General features: G+C 53.1%; 1 protein-coding gene across 17 annotated transcripts in view; it reads left to right on the top strand.

Annotated features, from left to right (window-relative positions):
- AGAP1 (ArfGAP with GTPase domain, ankyrin repeat and PH domain 1) overlaps positions 1–18,866 on the top strand; it is a 549,180-nt gene that overhangs the window by 469,877 nt on the left and 60,437 nt on the right. For 16 of the 17 annotated variants that reach the window (XR_009253932.1, XM_058700362.1, XM_058700369.1 and 13 more), the window contains 3 exons: positions 3,269–3,423; positions 7,344–7,434; positions 17,020–17,242. Coding sequence is in view for 16 of the 17 variants with exons in the window: in XM_058700362.1 (XP_058556345.1) it covers positions 3,269–3,423; positions 7,344–7,434; positions 17,020–17,242 (469 nt within the window). In the remaining variant the exon portion in view is untranslated. Of the gene's footprint in view, positions 1–3,268; positions 3,424–7,343; positions 7,435–17,019; positions 17,243–18,866 lie in introns of those variants that run through there. The other variant, XM_058700433.1, reaches the window with a different exon arrangement.

The following is an 18,866-nucleotide window of genomic DNA, read 5'->3' as shown; positions in this document are numbered from 1 at the left end:
TTCTGCCTTCACATGGGGTATGACCAGCATATTAGTGGAAATGCTCAGTGCATTGGAACATATGCATTGGAACGCTCATACTGCATTGGAATGAAACGCGAAGTGTCGATGTCCCTGTGTCACAGACCACATCCCTCCCCGCCCATCATTGTTTTCACTGCTTTGTATTCAATCATCAGCTTTGTATCAGTGTGTGTGTGCCCACCCTCCCGGCTCCGGACCGTGTGTCCTGCATGCCAGAACCCTTGCCCCCCGCGTGGTAGCCGGCAGCCATGCGACTGAGCCCCAAGGCGAGCTCAGTTCCCTCCCTTCGTTCCAGAAGATGTAGCCCGTGATTCAGGCTAGAAAGCTTTACGGCAGACCAGTTGTGCAGAAATTTAACTGGGAAGCTAATGGTTGTCATTTTTTTTTTTTTTTTTTTTTTTCACTGAAAGAGCCAATAAATCCTGATCAGGGGGCACTTCTGTCACGCACTTGAATTTCACATATTCAGAAAAGCGTGAGCCTGTTGAGTAGATCTAATGAGCGGCTGTCAGTCCACCCGTGAATTAGCACGTGTTCCTGACGGCCCAGCGGTGACTTAGCTCGTTCTTTCTTATCTTGCCTACCAGTTCCCTGGGAAAGTTTTGCATAAGATGCATGAATTTGGGGCTCTGTATTACAAAATTCAGTGTGGAAGACGTTGTAATTTATAGCGTTAGGGACATAAAACCGTGTGGATCAAAACGCTGGACGTTTAAAAATCCACGGATACAGGGTCTCAGCCAATAACCGCAAAGGTGTGCTCGCGGGTCAGTCATGGACAAACCTGTTGGAAAGTCACAGCTGGTTTTGAAAATGAAAATCCCGGGGCGCCTGGGTGGCGCAGTCGGTTAAGCGTCCGACTTCAGCCAGGTCACGATCTCGCGGTCCGTGAGTTCGAGCCCCGCGTCGGGCTCTGGGCTGATGGCTCAGAGCCTGGAGCCTGTTTCGGATTCTGTGTCTCCCTCTCTCTCTGCCCCTCCCCCGTTCATGCTCTGTCTCTCTCTGTCCCAAAAATAAATAAAAAACGTTGAAAAAAAAAAATTAAAAAAAAAAAAAAAAGAAAATGAAAATCCCAACAAAGCCGTGAGTGACCGGGGGCGGGGGTCCTGCGGACGCCCCGAGGCTTCCTGCCCCACCTGTCTTTCCCACAGCAGGGGCGGTGTTCCACTTCTGCCTAAACCCGGGGGCCGGTTGTTCTCTGACTCGGAGCACAATACATTGGGGTAAAATTTCTGACGGCCCCCCTCACTTTCTGAACTCTTATCACTAGCTCTCCAGAAGTCAGGAGCCAGAGAGACTCAGGGAGTGTGGGATGATGCTCAAGGACCGTGCAAGCAAGCAGAGGACCCCCTGAGGTTCCACTGTTGTGTTCCCATGGCCCGCCCCTTCCCCTTCCTGGGACATCCCCACCCATTCCTTCCCCCAAGCTTTCCTGGGTCTTCTCCAAGCGAAGCCCAGCTTGGGGGGGGTGGGGGGGGGGGACGGGCTTCAGCCAGGGCCCGTCCTGACCTGCACTCAGCCCCGCACCCCGGCACACACCCTCATCACACGAGCCTTTAACGACTCCAGGATTGTGGCGGACCTTTGAGAAGCTAGGGGAAGCCGTGGGCCTTCTTGCCAGACGAACCTCATTCACGTGCCCTCAGGCCGGGTGCGTTAACCGGAGAAGGCTCTCAGCAAGTTTTGCCGATGGACGTACCTTCGGGTGCTGTTCAGAGCGAGGTCCAGCTCCCCAGCGGGCTGAATCCGAAAACTGCAGCAACGGTGACTTTACTCAGAGCACGATACCGTGAGTCACCAGAACGTGTCAGGATTTTGCATAGAAGCAGCACGGCCCTGTTTCCGAAGCAGGTTGTGGTCATTTAGGGGAGTGGTTCCCCAGAGCAGGCCATGCATTGAGAATCCCTGGAGGAGGGGTTGGTGGCATCGAAGGGTCAGGCGGAAGGGGTCTCTCTGCCTCAGTGGCTGAGGCTGCTCCTCTCCTGACACCGAGGGAAGCAGGGAAGGGTAACTGGAGAGGTCTGCGATCGCTCTCCAGAACGGAATGGCACCCTTATCTCGAGGCTCAGGGGCTCCCGGGGAGGCAGGGCTCTGAGAGGGAAGCCCAGAGGAGGCCGGGCTGACCCGGGGAAGCAGGGAGCCGGGCAAAGGTCAGGGGCTGTGAGGGCTGCTCAGGAGCTGGGCTAGGGGAGCCGAGAGCTTGCGAGATGGGGGTTCTGGTGCCGTAGATGTGACCAGGTGCAGAGCGGTCATCGAAACCGTGGTCTGCCGCACAGGCCATAGGTGGTTCTCATCACGAATACCACCTTCTCACCGGGCAGTTGTCATGCAGCTTCACGGGCTTGGTGACTGGAAACCACAAACCAAATGAGGTGTTGTGCCTGTAACTCGTGCTCAAGATTTCTTCGTGGCTGCTGGTAACTGGTCACACGGTCCCTTTTTTCTCTGTGGCAGTAACGAGGGGAGGGGGTGAGAGAACAGAGCGTCTCCCATGGCCCAGGCCCTGTCAGCCTCAGTGGCACACGTCACTTAGCCGGTGGGTGACACTATGGAGTAGGTGACCTCTCCCCCCATCTTCAGGGTAAGCAAGTGAGCCTTGGAAGAGTCGAGACTCTGTCCCAAAGACCCCACTGCGGCAGGTGGTACAGCAGGGTTTCATGGCAGGTCCCCCTCTTCGTGTGGATGGTCGCCCCACGGCAGCCGTGAAGTCGCCTCCCATCACCCGGAGTCCCGCCCGCTCTCCAGATGGGAGGCGATAGGACGAAATTCCGCCGCAGTAGCTCTTGTCCCGTCAAAGAGCAGAAACCCGCAGGCATCCCCGTTTGCCGCTGCGATATCCGCGGATCTCCACGCAGACGCTAAGAGAAATCAAGAGTGTACCCCGACATTAGTGGGTATTAACTTAATTTTCGCCCCACAGATACCTCGACGGTGCAGCGAGCTGCAGTGTTATTTTTCCCGCAGTCGCTTCCTCTGTGCCCAGCACAGAGACGCTGACATCACTCACTGGTTTTCATTTTTCCTCATCCCCTGAGCATCAATTGAACCCTAGCTAACCCACGCTGGCTTTAGGAACCAAACCTTGAGTGTTTGGAGGTCGGCGGATTCAGATCTCCGCCGCGTGTGCTGCTGGCCCCATGCAGGCGCGATTGAACCCAAAGGCGCTTTTATGGCCGAGGCCCGGCAGAGGGGCCGCGGTCGCATGAAAGCTAAAAGTCTTCATCCCCACCACTCTGTGTTTCAGAACAAGAAGAAAACTTTGAGTTTATCATCGTGTCCCTCACTGGCCAGACGTGGCACTTTGAAGCCACCACTTATGAAGAGCGAGATGCGTGGGTCCAGGCCATCGAGAGCCAGATCCTAGCCAGCTTACAGTCCTGTGAGAGCAGCAAGAATAAGGTAAGACCCTTAGCATGCCGCCCCCCGAAATCAAGAGCCGCTGATCGTTAAAGGGAAGTGAAGGCCCCGGAGTGATGCCCCAGGGAGGGGAGGCGTCATGTGATGTGTGTGATGGGCAAGACCCAGTTATCCTTCCTGAGCCACAAGCTGAATAATTGAAAAGATAAAAAAACACTTTGTGTCGATATGTGTCGCGTGTTAGCATCCTCGCTCAGCCGCAGCCACGTCCGTGCGGCAGCACATTCTAAACCTTCTCTCTCTCAGCGAATCCCAAATGTAAAGCGTTGACCTCCTTGTGGTGCACGATGGGATCTTTTAGTTAGGCTCACGCAGCCACATTGATTTTGTTTTACGCAGAACATGCTCGGGAGAAGAGGGGCAGACTTAAAACTTTAACCTGTTCCCTCACAAGTGCACCAAATTCAAACCCATGTCAAGCTGGAAGACCCAAGTCATTACAGATGGGCGTCCGGGAGGAGGAGAGGCGCGTATGCGAGCGTCCGGGGAGTTTGGCGAGGACACCGTGTCTGTCGCCAGACTCTGCTGATGACGCCCGATACGTGTTTTGTTCGGTAACCCAGACGGGATTCTTGGCAGTCATTGAGCCAGAAAACAAACAAACAAAATTTAAGCTGCATTTTCTAGATCCCTCTGGCGATACTCCTCCGAGAGGACTCATCTTTCCCATGAGGGCTTCCCTCCCGATTCCTGATTTTAGTGGCCTGGATGCTTTCAAACCCTTCTCTGGGACATTTTAGAGTCTTAAAGAGCATTTTGATTGTTCAAACTACGATCAACCGGAAACCGAGAGGCAGAGGCAGAGTATCGCCACCCACCTGCGGTTTCACTCGTAACCATTTAAGGAAATTTCTGCCGATGATTTATGCTCAGCTTTGTCACTGAGAAGGGAGTCTGTCTTTCAGGAAGGTGGCATGTCCTACTTGATCACCCTCTTTAACCAGGGTAAACCAGGCCACAGCCATTATTATTATAATGCGATTTGCTTCACTTCTGTAAAGATGTTTTTTACCCAAGGTGGGGAGAATCACCGCCTTTCCTTTCCAAGACCCTTGGCTTTACTGAGTCACATCCACAGATGGGGACTCCTGAGGCGAATGCATGGAAGCTTCCGGATCTCCTCGAGGGTGGGGGTTGGTGACACACGTCCCACACAAAGCATGGGATTCTAGTTCCAAAACCGGAGCGCAGAGAGCACGTGGCTACACAGACAGACGCATCCCCAGGCTTTGTACACAATTTCAGGTTAGGCTCTGAATCCAGCCCACGTCGTCCAGATTCAGGAAGAAGTGAATCTCCCGTTGCCTTTTTTTCCATTTCACACACTTGCCAGACCCTTACCAGCTCTTTGGGAGAAGAGACGGCGTCACTTCTGGGCCTGACGCAGACACCAGCCTAAAATGCTGTCCCTTTCTTCTAGCCGTGTGCACCCGGGCAGCGGTCTCCCTGGGGGGGGGGGGGGACCCCTCCCGGGGACCGGGGACCCCCCATGGAGCACCGCACCGGAGGGGACGAGGTTGTACCTGTTCACCTTGGATATTTGAATGTCAGAGTGCCCAGCATGGAAATCCTGTCCAATTTCCCTCCCAATAGCTGGAGGGAAAATGCAGACCTAGTTGAGAATGAACTCTTGAGAAATTGTAGCTGCCTGTGGGTAACTCAGAGTTGGTGGCGGGCATAGGCATACACACACACACACACACACACACACACTGCGGAAGTCGGACAGGTAGACGGACGCAGGTAGGCACATGTACACATAGTCCAGATGCCAACGCAAATTGTTAAATACACTTTGAATACTTGGGTGTCTAACCAAAGGGATTAAAATCCTAGTGCATTGTGTTAATTACATAGTAGAAGTGAATAAATTAATAATTTGTGTTGCTAGGTAGTGAGCACCCAGTCGTTTCCCATCAAACAGGTGACATGAGTTGGTTCAGCTTATGCATTCTGACATGAAAATCAAGCTTATTTTAAGTGTCCTCTGAAATTTGTTTGGGTTTATCCCAAATTAAACTTACACAACATAAGCCTTTAAAAACAGTACGTAACACCATGGGGGAGGGGAAGGGAGAAAAAAGGAGGGGAAGGAAAAAAAAGAAAAAGAGAGAGAGGGAGGGAGCCAAACCATAAGAGACTCTTAAAAACTGAAAATAAACTGAGGGTTGATGGGAGGTGGGGGGGGGGGGGTAGGTGACGGGCATTGAGGAGGGCACCCATTGGGATGAGCTCTGGGTATTGTATGGAAACCAATTTGACAATAAATTTCATATTTAAAAAAATAAAAACAGTACGTATCCTGGGGTGCCTGGCTGACTTAGTCCATAAAGCATGCAACTCTTTTTTTAATTTTTTTTAATGTTTATTTATTTTTGAGAGAGACAGAGACAGAGTATGAGTGGGAGAGGGGCAGAGAGAGAGAGAGAGAGAGAGAGAGAGGGATACAGGGATACACAGAATCGGAAGCAGGATCCAGGCTCCAAGCTGTTAGCACAGAGCCTGACGTGGGGCTCGAACCCATGAAACATGAGATCATGACCTGAGCCGAAGTCAGACGCTTATCTAACTGAGCCACCCAGGTGCCCCAAGCATGCAACTCTTAATCTGAGTCCTGAGTTCAAGACCCGCATTGAGTGTAGAATTTACTTAAAAAAACAAACAAAAGTTAGCTTAAAAAGACAGTACATATTGTTTCTCCGAGCACCTCTGCTTCCAAAAATTTGTCATTAGTAAGTAATGACAAAAGCAGGCAAGGTTTTAGCAATAAGCAAGTTCTTTACAGCACTGTTTACCCTGGAGAAAAATTGGAAGCCACTAAAATGTCCATCAAAGAAAGCTTCATAAAGAAGTTCTTGTAAGTAGAACAACAACTTCAGATGATGACATTGGAGGACAGCATGGTGGCATTGAGAAATGACAGTCATTAGGCTAAAAGGCAGATCTAGGGGTACGTGGGTGGCTCAGTGGGTCGAGCGTCCGACTTCGGCTCAGGTCACGATCTCGTGGTTTGTGAGTTTGAGCCCCGCGTCGGGCTCTGTGTTGACAGCTCGGAGCCTGGAGCCTGCTTCGGATTCAGCAGTCTCCCTCTCTCTCTCTCTCTCTCTGCCCCTCCCCTGCCCACACTCTGTCTCTCTCAGTCTCTCAAAAATAAACATTAAAAAAAAATAAACTTAAAGGGCAGGTTCTAAAGCAATATATGCCGGCTTTTTCAATAAGTACGTGTGTGTGTACAGATCGTGCTAGAATAGATACCAGAATGTTAGTAAAACTGAAGTATGGACGATCACATCAACACTTACAAATTTTATATTGTTCCTTTCTCCCTTCTGTATTTTTTTTAACGTGTTGAGGGAAGACAGTTACGTATCTGTTTAAAAACAAACGCCGCTCCCTGCCCCCACCCGCATTGGTGACCTAGTTGCTGTGGCAGCCGAGATAGTCTCCATATGGAAAGGGAGTCTCCAAGGGACAAAGTGTGGTTTGGACGTGGCTTCCCGGCGAGGAGCCACGGGCTGTGTCTCACAGCGCTGACTGAGCCCCGATCCACAGCTTGTAAAGCGGCTTCTCATTCTCTCACCTTTATGGAAGCAGGCACCCGGCAGGGCGTGTTAACCAGCGGCAGCTGGTCTGTGCCGACTCTCGAATGACCCAAAACTTCCCTCCGTCCTCCTTTCCGGTGGAGTCCTCTCATCTGCTAGGTCTTGACCCGGTGCAGGAAGCCTTCTCCATCAGTTACGTTTTTTGCCCAGAGACCTCGGGAGAGGAAGGGACGGCTCGAAGTGGCCCTCATCCTGTATCTGCTGACAGACGGTTTGGTTTTTCCCCGACGTCTCCAGCGGACTTGGAAACGTGTCCCGGGTTCTTACCTCTTGCATTTGTGTGTCTTCCTCCATGCGCAGTCCCGACTGACGAGCCAGAGTGAGGCCATGGCCTTGCAGTCGATACGAAACATCCGAGGGAACTCCCACTGTGTGGACTGCGAGACCCAGAGTAAGTGTGGGCCGGGGCGGGGGGCTGGGGGGCCGGCAGAGGGCGGCGGGATGGTCCGGCAAAGCCCCCGTCACAGCAACCCCGCTTCTGTCGTTTCCCGTGTGAGGGTTATTGTGTCACGTAAGGGCTTTTATGGAATTGACACATTCTCGCTTGGATTTTATTTTAACACCATATCCTTCGCCCGGAGGCCCCACTGATGGCACCCCAGGTCTCGCTTAGGCCTCAGGCCTCAGCATTCCGAGGAACGGCAGTCACCCCACGCCACGGGTTGGCCGCACGCCCGGATTTCTGTGCCAATCCCAGGAATTAACCTTTTGCTTAACCAATCATCATATGCTTGTTTGCTTTTCCATAAAATTACAGTCCGTTGTTAATTCCCGCCCAGAGATTTCTGGAGTTTGGTTTTTTGTTTTGTAATTTCAAAATCATTTTGGCATCAAAACAGTTCTCTTTTTTTTTTTTTTTTTTTTTTTTTTTTTTTTTTTTTGCAATGTTAAATTCAGTATACGCTAAAGCATCTGATTGAACTCCCAGACTTCATAATTACTTCTTGGTGCCTTGGAGTAGCCCAGTTTTACTTCGTGCTTCCTGCTGTCCAGTATGGAATATGCTTTTCCCTCTGAGAAAGTCATTTTGTTATCTGTATCCTTGAGGTTAAAGACCGACTTCTAATTCTCTGTACCCCCAGCCCTCAGCACAGCACTGGGCGCATTCGGTAGAACTTTCTCCGGCCATGTTTTGTGTCATGAAGGTGTGTTTTGATGAGAGGGAAATACAGGTGAGACAAGGTGAGAGGCCTTGGCACCGGCCGTGGTGTCACCTGGGAATCGCAGGCGTGTGATGCGGTCCTGGCCATCCCCGAGCCCGAGCCCGGTGGGCGAGGTGGGACCCAGAGACCACAGAACCCGCCACCGCGGAGAAGGGCTGTTTCCGGACGCCCAGCACCTCCAGCCGCCTCTGTGCAGAAGCCGGGGTTTGCAGGGAGCGGGGGGCGCTGGTGGGACGCGAGCAGGTGGCCGCAGGAGTCGTCGTGTCCGGGGAGCAGCGGGACAGGCAGCCGAGTGGCGCTCACATGTTTACGACCAGCGTGTCTGCTGCTGGGTTGGAAGCCGGTTGGAGCTGAGGGGGGTGAGGGTGCTGAGCGGAGAACGTAGAAGCCTTTCTTCTTCATCCGTAGACACTGGGAATTCCTTCCCAGTGTGAGAGCAGAGGTGAGATGTGTTCTGAGCCGTGCGGCTTGGAATCGAGCCACGGAGGGAGGCGGAGGCCGCCGTGGGGGTTGTCCCGTGAACAGAACAAGCAGATGTGACCTCGGGGCTGTCACACAGGAAAGGGGACATGCTTGGGGCACCTGGGGGGCTCAGTCGGTTGAGCGTCTGGCTTCGGCTCGGGTCATCATCTCTCTGATCGTGGGTTCGAGCCCCGCGTCGGGCTCTGTGCTGACGGCTCGGAGCCCGCTTTGGATCCTGTGTCTCCTTCTCTCTCTGTTACTCCCCCGCTTTCTCTCTCTCTCAAAAATAAATAGATTTAAAAAATTAGAGAAAAAAAAACAGGGGACACATCTGCTCTGAGCAGCCACTGTGTTGCAAGGCAGGGACGGGAAAGGTCCTGAGGCCAGCGTCCACAGCCCCCACGTGAGAGAGGGTCTTGAAGCACTTCCTTGAAGCATCTTTTGTTTGAATTTTTGAATTTTGCTTTCAAAACGTGTCGGGAGATGAAGTTCCAAGAGAGTAGTTATTTGACCTGTGTGTTGTTATCAAAAAGTCCTTAGAGTTAGAATTCTAAAAGCACAAAATCTGAAAGCTGTTAGAACCTCCGCTAGGAAAGGCACCTACGATTGCTTCTGCCATATAGCTAGAGTCCTTGGAAAGGGCCGATTCCGTGGCTCACAGGCTCCGTGGTATGTGGTGCATTGGAGGCCAAGAGTCCTTTCTGAGAGCAGGTAGGTCGCTCAAGTGCCAAGGTGTGGGGGGTGAGACACAGAGCAGCGGGAGAAGGGAGGCTGGTGTGGGGGGGGGGGGGGGCGCCACCCGAGTTGGGGGGGGGGGCGCCACCCAAGCAGATATTCAGGGACAGAGGGAACAAGGAGAGGCCGAGTGTGACAGTTGCAGAGGAAAAAGAGATCACGGGATCCCATTCTGTAAACACCTGGTCTCCACCAGGCCCGCACCTGTCTTCTGTGATGCTCGTGACTGTAAATGCTGGTGTTGCCGTGGGCCCCACGTACAGGGGAGGAAACGGGGCGTCTGAAAGTCCGAAAATAGCCGATTTTGGTGAAAGTGCTGGGAAGTGCACCACCCACACCCTCATGATGAACTGTGAAACTCCCACAGGGCAGTTTGGCATCGTACATAAAAAGCCGTAAGCAAGTGGCCGCCCCACACTCCAGCTGTGCCCTCCAGGCGCCAAGCCCGTGGGGATGAGCAAAGGGCCTCAAAGACCTGGCTTCGAAGGTGTTCGACACAGTGCTGTTTATAGAGCAAAAAGTCGGAACATCCCACGTCTGCAAAACCGGAAGAACCGTTCGTGGGGATGTCTTCTCGGTGAAATAATGTGCAACCTGAACAAGTCATGTAAAAAATACACGAATGGAGATGGAGACACTTGGGAATGTACTGGAAACGAAAAACTATTTAGGCAGTGAGTCAAGGAGAGCCCAGTGAATCATTTTCGGTATTTAGGCGGAAAAGATCTGTAAGGATGCATTCCAGAACGTCGACCCCACTTGTCTCTGAGCGGTAGGGTCCTTGGTGAAGGGGGTTGTCTCGATTATTTTATAAGTGAGCGCGGATGCGGAGGAAAATGCACACTGGGTGGTCTGTGTTTTGGTGTGTGCGAGTACGAGGTCAAACGTTAAACGTGAGAAAAGGCTCTTGTTTCTGGGTGTTGGAGAAGAAAAGCTGTTAAGGTTGCAGCTCTCTGCCGGCCCGAGAGAGCCTGCTTGCTCCTCACGGGCTCCCGTCCAGGGAGCTGGCCCTGCCTGAGCCTTCCTGGGGACCGCACAGGACACCCCCCAGCGCCCTGAGCATCCGAGCTGAGAGGTCATCTCTCACGCTTCCAGGGGGTCTGGCGGGAGGGGGCGGGCCTGCCAGACCACAATTGTGGCTTCCTTGGACATCACGGGGTCTGGGCTCCTGTGTTCTACTGACGCCATAATCCCCTCTTCAAGGGGGGCCTGGGGACTGGGCCCCGGGGGCCTCTCATCGGCATGTAGCCGAGGCTGGTTTTTATTGTTCTTACTGACTAAAGGGCTTTCTTTTCCATTTTGTTTTCTTTTTTTTCTTTTCTTTTTTTTTTTTTCTTTAGTTGAGAGAAGAGAAATTGAGGCAAGACAGACAGTGACTGTTTCTGGTCCCAGGTAGCTCTGTGCGTTCTCCGCTCTAGTCTCGCCATGCTGTGCCTGTCAGCTCCTTTGACTTCCAGAAGTTCTTATCAAACCACAATGCAAAGGAAGAGGTCCGTATCCGCCCCGGCGAGTCGCCTTCAGGACTGTGTACCATCGGCGACAGCATGGCTGTGCCTCTCTGGGAGCCCTGGAAGTGGCCGAGCCCCTCCGCACAGCCCAGTGGCACCCCCGTGGCACTGCGGGCTGGCACGGAGCTTCGCTGGGGGGTGGCTGGTCACAGAGGGCTGACATGGGGCTCCATGCCAGTCTGCAGGAACAGAGCGGGCCCTGCCTGGCATGTCCATCAGCTAGCAGTGCCCAGGGGGTTGCCTCCTGGTTCCCTCCGTTGTCTGAAGGCAGAGACGCCCTAAGGGGCCCACCCCGCTGGGGTCCCTTCTCCCAGAGCTTTGGCAAAGGGCCTGGCTCTCGAGATAACGGTGGGTCAGTGCTGATGGCCGCAGGAGACACGGGCCACCCAGACGGAAGCCTGTCAGTGCCAACGGTGCTTGATCTGTGGCCAGAGAGGGTACCGGTGCAGATGTGACACCCACCTCGGAGAGGGACAGGATCAAATCCAGGGAAAGCGGCTGCCCTCTCACCTGTGATGGGGCAGGGCAGAGGCGAGGGCAGGGCACACGCTCCTGTCCTCCACCGCGTGGTTGGAGACAGAGGTGGCAACAGCCTCCGTCACCAGCAATGACGGTGGCTACACAATGAGCTGTCACAACATGAAGAATTTTTTTTTTCCACGTTCGGTTGCTTACTTTGAGAGAGCACATTTGCATGGGAGAGGGAGCAGAGAGAGAGAGGGAGAAGGAGGGAATCCCAAGCAGGTTCCACGGTGTCAGTGCAGAGCCCAGCACGGGGCTCTGTCTCACACATCGTGAGATCATGACCTGAGCCAAGATGGAGAGCCGATGTTTAACCGACTGAGCCACCCAGGCTCCCCAAGCACTGTTTTCAATAGAGAGTACTTTGGATATCGTTAAGTGCGCAAAAGCAAGAGAAAGCTTTTTTCTTGCACGTGAATATGCACAGGTCAAAAAAATGAGTTGACCGTAACGGAAGGGGGTGGTAGTTCTAAAGTTTTCTTTCTTTGTTCTTTATACGTTTCTTTAAATGAGCTTATTGTTTTTATAATTATAAAGGGGTCTTAAGATTGAGAGGGACTTGAGGGTGTGGGTTCCCCCCATTAGCAACTTATTGTCCCCTCTGAGGGTGGGGCCCAGTGGTCCAGTGGTGTCCCGTGGTCATGTGGGAGGAACGTTGTGGGAGGACCACTGTGTCCCGTGGTCAGTGTGGGAGGAACGTTGTGGGAGGACCACTGTGTCCCGTGGTCAGTGTGGGAGGAACGTTGTGGGAGGACCACTGTGTCCCGTGGTCATGTGGGAGGAACGTTGTGGGAGGACCACTGTGTCCCGTGGTCATGTGGGAGGAATGTTGTGGGAGGACCACTGTGTCCCATGGTCAATGTGGGAGGAACGTTGTGGGAGGTCCACTGTGTCCAGCGGTCACGTGAGAGGAACGTTGTAGTAGGACCACTGTGTCCCGTGGTCATGTGGGAGGAACATTGTGGGAGGACCACTGTGTCCCGTGGTCATGTGGGAGGAACGTTGTGGGAGGACCACTGTGTCCCGTGGTCATGTGGGAGGAACGTTGTGGGAGGACCACTGTGTCCCGTGGTCAATGTGGGAGGAACGTTGTGGGAGGTCCACTGTGTCCAGCGGTCACGTGAGAGGAACGTTGTAGTAGGACCACTGTGTCCCGTGGTCATGTGGGAGGAACGTTGTGGGAGGACCACTGTGTCCCGTGGTCATGTGGGAGGAACGTTGTGGGAGGACCACTGTGTCCCGTGGTCATGTGGGAGGAACGTTGTGGGAGGACCACTGTGTCCAGTGGTCACATGGGAGGAACGTTGGGCTCCAGATGCCACATCCCCTTCTCTGGGTGATCCCCCCTGGCTTGTGAACACAGTACCCTCCCCCCCACCTCCAGTTCAGTTGTGTCCCCATAGGGCTTGGGGATTTCTGTGTCACTTGGGATTTGGGGCTGTGGAAACCCCCACCCGCTTGTTCTTCCTGAGAATGTGCCAGACTGCGTGGAGACCCTGTCCGCACAGCTGGTAGACCCCGGAACCCTGTTTCCCAGAGTGGGTGCCCATCTGTGGAGGGAGTCTGTGATGCAGGGAGCTTGGAAACCCACAGCATCCACCTCTTGAGGAGCCGTGGCCTTGGGATGTTTGTGCTTCTGGGAAATCCTGCGGTGAAGCTAAGCGTCAGACAGGGTCCGGACTCATCGGATGGCGGAAGCCTTTGTTTAGAACCCCTGCTGCCAACCGTCCACCGGGAACACGCTAAGGAAAGTCTCACCCCTGAGAGCCCTCGAGAACCCGAGAGCTTGGAGCCCTGGCGTGGATCTCGCCAGCACGCCTGACCTTCATGGACAGGCTGGCAGAGGCAGCTCAGCCTCTCCACGGCCCCAAGGCCCCCTCATCCATGATGCCTTGCTGCCTACTCGGTCAGAGCGGACCCCTCCCTCCTGGCTGGTCTGCGACGCCCTGGATGGAAATCACTGGCGTGAACTCCTCCCGCCGTGTCGTATTAACGTGGTCAGTGCCTTTCTCTCTCGTGTCCCCCCGGATCTCAGGGACCGCGTCATTTATCTTTGTGGACCCCAGGCCTGCACATAGGAAGGGACACCAGCCCCAGTCCCCCAACTCTAGATGTCCCAGAAAAACCTAAAGTAGGAGTACGTTCAACCTCCGGCTTCTGTCGCTTGCTCTTTCCTGCAGGCATAGACAGGAACTGCAAATTACGTAACCGTCAGCCTGACATCCTTGGGTCTTTGCCCAAATGTCGCCTCAAAGAAGCCTTCCCTGACCACCCCCGGGTTTAAATCACACACGCGAATCGGGCTCCCTCTTCTGCTCCCTAGCGGGGTTCTCTCGGGGCACACCCTTACCAATGCGTTGTGTGTTTGTGTGTGTTGTTCTCGCTTTTTCACTGTCGGTCTGCCCCGGAGAACCCAAGTCCCACATTTCTGTTTGCAACGGTGTTTGTGTTCCGTTTGCTGCTCTGTCCCCCGAACCTGGCACGGAAACAGCGGTGGATTTGTGAAGGAATAAACGTAATTCTAGCCAACACGGAGCACTGCGTTTCCATGTGTGGTCACCTCACAGCATTTAACGCTCGGACAGCCCCACGGGGACGGGCCTCATTCGCCTCATAAGAGACACTTGCAAGGGGCAGACGGGGCAGGAGGGCGTGTGCTGACAGGCCCGTGGGGGTCCCTGCACTGGACAGGGAGGGCCCTGAGGCCGGAAGGGGAGACAGGAGACGATTCAGAGCTGCCAGGCTGTGTGGCCTCACCTGTAGGCCTAAAGGGGCAGCCCAGGGCCGCGACACCCCAACACGTCCCGGGAGGTGCGGGGGGTGTGACTGGTCAGTTCTGTTGGCGATGCTTAGCCGCTGACGCCTGCTAAGTTGTCGTTCTCGTCTGTTGGAGCAGAGGCAAGGCCATCCTTCCTGTGGCCCCAGCGGCAGGGCGCTCAGACGAGGCCACGTCCCTGTAGCCCTTGGACTTAACTGAGGTGACCCCAGGTCACAGCCATGCTTCACTCCCCTCCCGCCCTTGGTATTTCTGATTCTCTAGCTTCCACGGAGATCCGCGTGCGGTCGTTGACTTGTGTCCGGTGCGTGCTGTCCTCCTTCCGGGGACACCACAGCAGGGAGGCCTCTGAAGCTCATGGGGGAGGGCAAGGCGACAGTGCATTGAGTTCTAAACCGGGGGTCGGGGACAGTGGGGTCCTGTGCCCATAGGAGAACTTGGAGAATGGTTGCGGTGGTGGGGCGGGCAGTGGCACCTGGTGAGAGACTCTTCCCACGGCTCAGGTGAGCGGCATGCGGTGACCGTGGGGACAGTGTGTGAAAGTATTCACCAGCGGTGCTCGGTGATGGGTGGAGGTGGGCACGGGAACCTCGTGGCTTCCTAGGACGTGCGCCCCGCCTCACGCCAGCCCTGGGGACAGGTCCCTTGCTGTCGTTGGGCTGTTCTCTCCACCTGAAACTACACACAGGGGCAAGCTATGCGGAGAGGTCACGAACGGGAAGAGGTTGGCGCCCCTGACCCTACCCCTTCCGCAGGGAAGGTGCCGTGAAACGGGGCACGTGTGGGGAGCACCGGGGACAGGAGGAAGGAGACGGACATCGAGAGACTGAGGCGCTTGGTGGTTGGCTGGCTGGGGGAGCGATGGAGAATCAGGGTCGAGTCCCAGGATCCCGGCTGAAATAAGTGGTGAACCGGTGCCACTTGCTGGGATGGGGTTGCCCCTGGCAGGAGACGACGTTCAGTGAAACGTGGACAGGGAGGTCCCTGCAGGATTTCCAAGTGGAAATGTATGACGGTAATCACATGTGCAGCACGGAGAGAGGAGCGTGTCTGTGTTCACTGAGGCAGATGCTATCTGTGGATAGTTGTTAACCATTGGGTAACAACGAGATCTGTGGGTTGCATTGAGTTGGCTCAGGAAAGAGCATAGAATCAAGAGACAAGCCGACAGGACCCCCTGAAGTAAGGGGCGGGTTCAGGAGGAAAAGTAGGGAAGGAAATCAAGATGGGGAGCCCGACGAGTGCTAGAAAGATCCAGGGAGGGTACCGACCAAAAAGGCATCTGAAGGCAGTGTTGTAAGGAGGGCTAACCAGAGATCAAGTGAAATGATGGTTAAACACAGCCCTTCAGATTTTGCATGACCTGGTGACTTTGGCTGCCCTGCTCCAGCAGAAAGGTGGGGATAGAGGCCAGGTTGGGATCGAGAGGTACAGACACAGAGGTGGTGGGTGTAGGAAGTAGGGCTGTGAAGGGGCGCAGCAGGGGTGTCCCGCAAAACATTCCCCACCCCCCACGCTCCTCTCTGATCATCCCACAAGGCCCAGGCCAGGCCTCCTCCATGCAGCCCTCCTTCTTTCACCTGTTATGGCCAACCTCTTCCTTCCCACTCTGCCCGTACATTTACTCTTTAACTGTACCCTTCAGTGTTTAGTCTGCGTTCCCTTACTCTGTTTATTTTTATGGTTGACTATTGCTGTCATTAGTTGGGACGTACATTTCCTCTTCCCGACCGCAGTGTCTCTGAGTCACGGACCTCTCTTCTCTTCCATCTCCCCCATGGTATCCATCACCATTTTCCATGGTGTACATGAGATACGAAACAAATGGCTGGCTGATTTCTGGTGAATGACTACAAGGCCCCTCGACTCTTCAAGGGGACCTGGAGTAAATACCGATTATTCCTGGATGACTTAAGCCTCACTTGATTCTGTCGGTGGTGAAAGCCATTGGCTGTCAAGGTGAGAGCCATATTTGCAAATCCGCCTCAGCTCTAGAATCTGGCACGCAGCCAACCTGGGGCCTGCCTTCTCAGTCTTCCAGTGCTGCCAGCCAGTTTCACACTGGGAGTGACCCAGCTCAAGGGTTCAAGTTATATCCCCTAAACTCATTCGTTGCCCTTGGTGCATCGTCACAGCCTAAAGCCCTGCCATTCACTCTGCAGGTCAGGGTTGATCCAGCAAGGTCATCACCTAACCAGCGGACCCTGCCCACCATCTTGCCAGCAGTAGTAGATAAGTTGGAGTTACTCCAGGGGTCTCCCTTATGTAAGGTCGCTCCCTTATGTAAGGTGTGCCTGCCTGCCTTTTGTCTTTGAAATCTGCAAATGTGTCCCATCTTATGACTATTGAGAACTCAGATATGCCTGTGGTTGCTGAGGTAGTTGTTTACAAGGGATATCGTAGCGCTCTCGAGTGCTCTCTTTCCTTCCATCAGCAGCCATCCACAGTAGATGCAAGTCGTGTATGGTTCTTTTCCACGTGCATCTGCGCTCTCGAGAATGCTACTGTCGGGGGACTGGGAAATGCATTTCTCTGTCCAAATCAGTGCCGGCAGCTGTTTTTATCATGTAGGAAAATCCCTAGGCTTTGGCCGAAGCCAGATTGTTAAAAGGCGCCCCCAACATATCAAACCTTCTGAGATGCCTAAGACCCTATGGAGTCCTGGCCAGGGAGCATTTATTTCCAGGCCACGTGATTCCAGGGAGGGACTGCTGGCTGTGAGGTCTAGTAACTGGCCTCTTTGTTCCTGAGATCCTAAGGGCGGTTGGAATGAGTGGTGATGGTCTGACCCCCTGTTCCTCTTCCCACAGATCCTAATTGGGCCAGTTTGAACCTGGGAGCCCTCATGTGCATCGAGTGCTCGGGGATCCACCGGAACCTAGGCACCCACCTTTCTCGAGTCCGGTCTCTGGACCTCGACGACTGGCCCATCGAGCTCATCAAGGTGATGTCATCCATCGGGAATGAGTTGGCCAACAGCGTCTGGGAGGAGAGCAGCCAGGGTCGGACGAAGCCCTCGCTGGACTCCACAAGGTAGGGACGTGGGAAGGTGTATGGCTCGAGGGCATTCTGCCAACAGTTAGACAACTGGAAATGACCTTACTGCTTACCGACAGGCTCAACATGGATGGCCCTGGCAACCTGTAGGAATAGTGAGGAGCCCGCATAGAAATGTCTGTGTTTAAAATTGGTGTTCAGCAGACGTGGATAATTCAGACTCCTTAATTTTTTATGTTTGTTTTTACACCTTGGGGATTCCTCTCTCCCTCTTAGAAATGTATTAAGCTTCCGACCTTATGAATATATCACTTTAATTAATACATTTCTAATAGGTGTAAGCTGTGCTGTTAACACTAATTACGAATTTTTGATTCTTTAATGTTGTTATTCTTATATGTTTGATGAGCATCTGCTCAGTTGGTTTCCCTCGCCCCTCCCCCCCCCACACACACACCCACAATAAGTAAGTTTATAGTAACAAAATATATTTTATTTTCCTAAAATATATTTCTAACACATTTAATCAGCCAAGTTCGGCATAACGTATGGTGAGTCCTCATTAATGTTAATTGTTACGCAGTGTAAAAAAAGCATTTATTTTGAGCCCATTTATTTTCTCATTTTTCATTTACAGCTATTATAAACCGTTTTTGAGTACACATACATATTTAATGTACCTAAGAGGTGATAAAATGGCATGTCTTCCGAGAAAGCCTGCTTCATCGAGGAGAGTGGGTCATTCCATCTCGGCGGGCGGCTGCCCCCAGGAGGCGTCCAGGGTCACGTCTCCACCTCTGACGGAGGGGCAAGGGGCTCGCTTTCCGCTCTGGCCTCTCGGGTGTGTGAAAAGAGGGACGGAGAGAAGGGGTCTCCCTTCATTAGCACGTTTTAAAGCCCTGTGGCTTGTTTTGCTGGGGATGAGACCGTGTGCAAGTGCCCATGGTGGTCTGCGGTTGTGCCCCATTTGAGGCGTGAGAAGGCGGTTTCTGCCGCTGAGCAACAATAATTTGCGCAGCGTCGGTGGACTTTGTTTTACGAACACTGAAAAATGAATTTGTGGTGCCACCTTCGGTTCACTCTAGAGAATGAAGCTGGTGTGTTATTAACCTGCTCTTCACGTCAAGCGTCCTGTGGGGAGGGGGGCGAAGGGAGAAAGAAGCACCCAAAGCGTATTTGTCTGGCGTTGCCTCAGTTGGCTGGGTGAGCTGCTCATGGGTGAACTCCACCACACAGTGCCCACGGGGACAGCTTAACTACAAACTGAAGAAACAGTACCCTTTTCTGAGTTTTTTATCTTGACCTGTTTAACGCTAACATAGAAATGAGCAGGCCGTCGTGTAGGAGCATTCTTAAAAGACAAATTTATGTATTATTAATATCTATTTTTTCATAGATACGGTTTCCTTAGGGGATAGTTAGGTCTAAAAGCGAAATATGATTGGAAATCAGATTGAGCTTAATGTAGGAGTGCAGAGAACATTGAGATAAGTTGGAAAAAAAATTAATCATGCATTTTATTGTTTGTGTGTAAAAGGAGCAGATATGTTATTTGTAATACCCTGAATTGGAAAAGTTTGTTTTTCTAAATCTATCATAATTAGCTACTGTTTAGAGTGTTCAAAGATATGGGTGGGTACTTTTAACTGATAAGTGTTTT

Source organism: Neofelis nebulosa, chromosome 2 (assembly GCF_028018385.1).
Source record: "Neofelis nebulosa isolate mNeoNeb1 chromosome 2, mNeoNeb1.pri, whole genome shotgun sequence".
In the NCBI taxonomy this organism is placed as follows: domain Eukaryota; kingdom Metazoa; phylum Chordata; class Mammalia; order Carnivora; family Felidae; genus Neofelis; species Neofelis nebulosa.
Note: the sequence above shows the minus strand (reverse complement) of the source record. Positions and strands in the feature narration are given on the sequence as shown.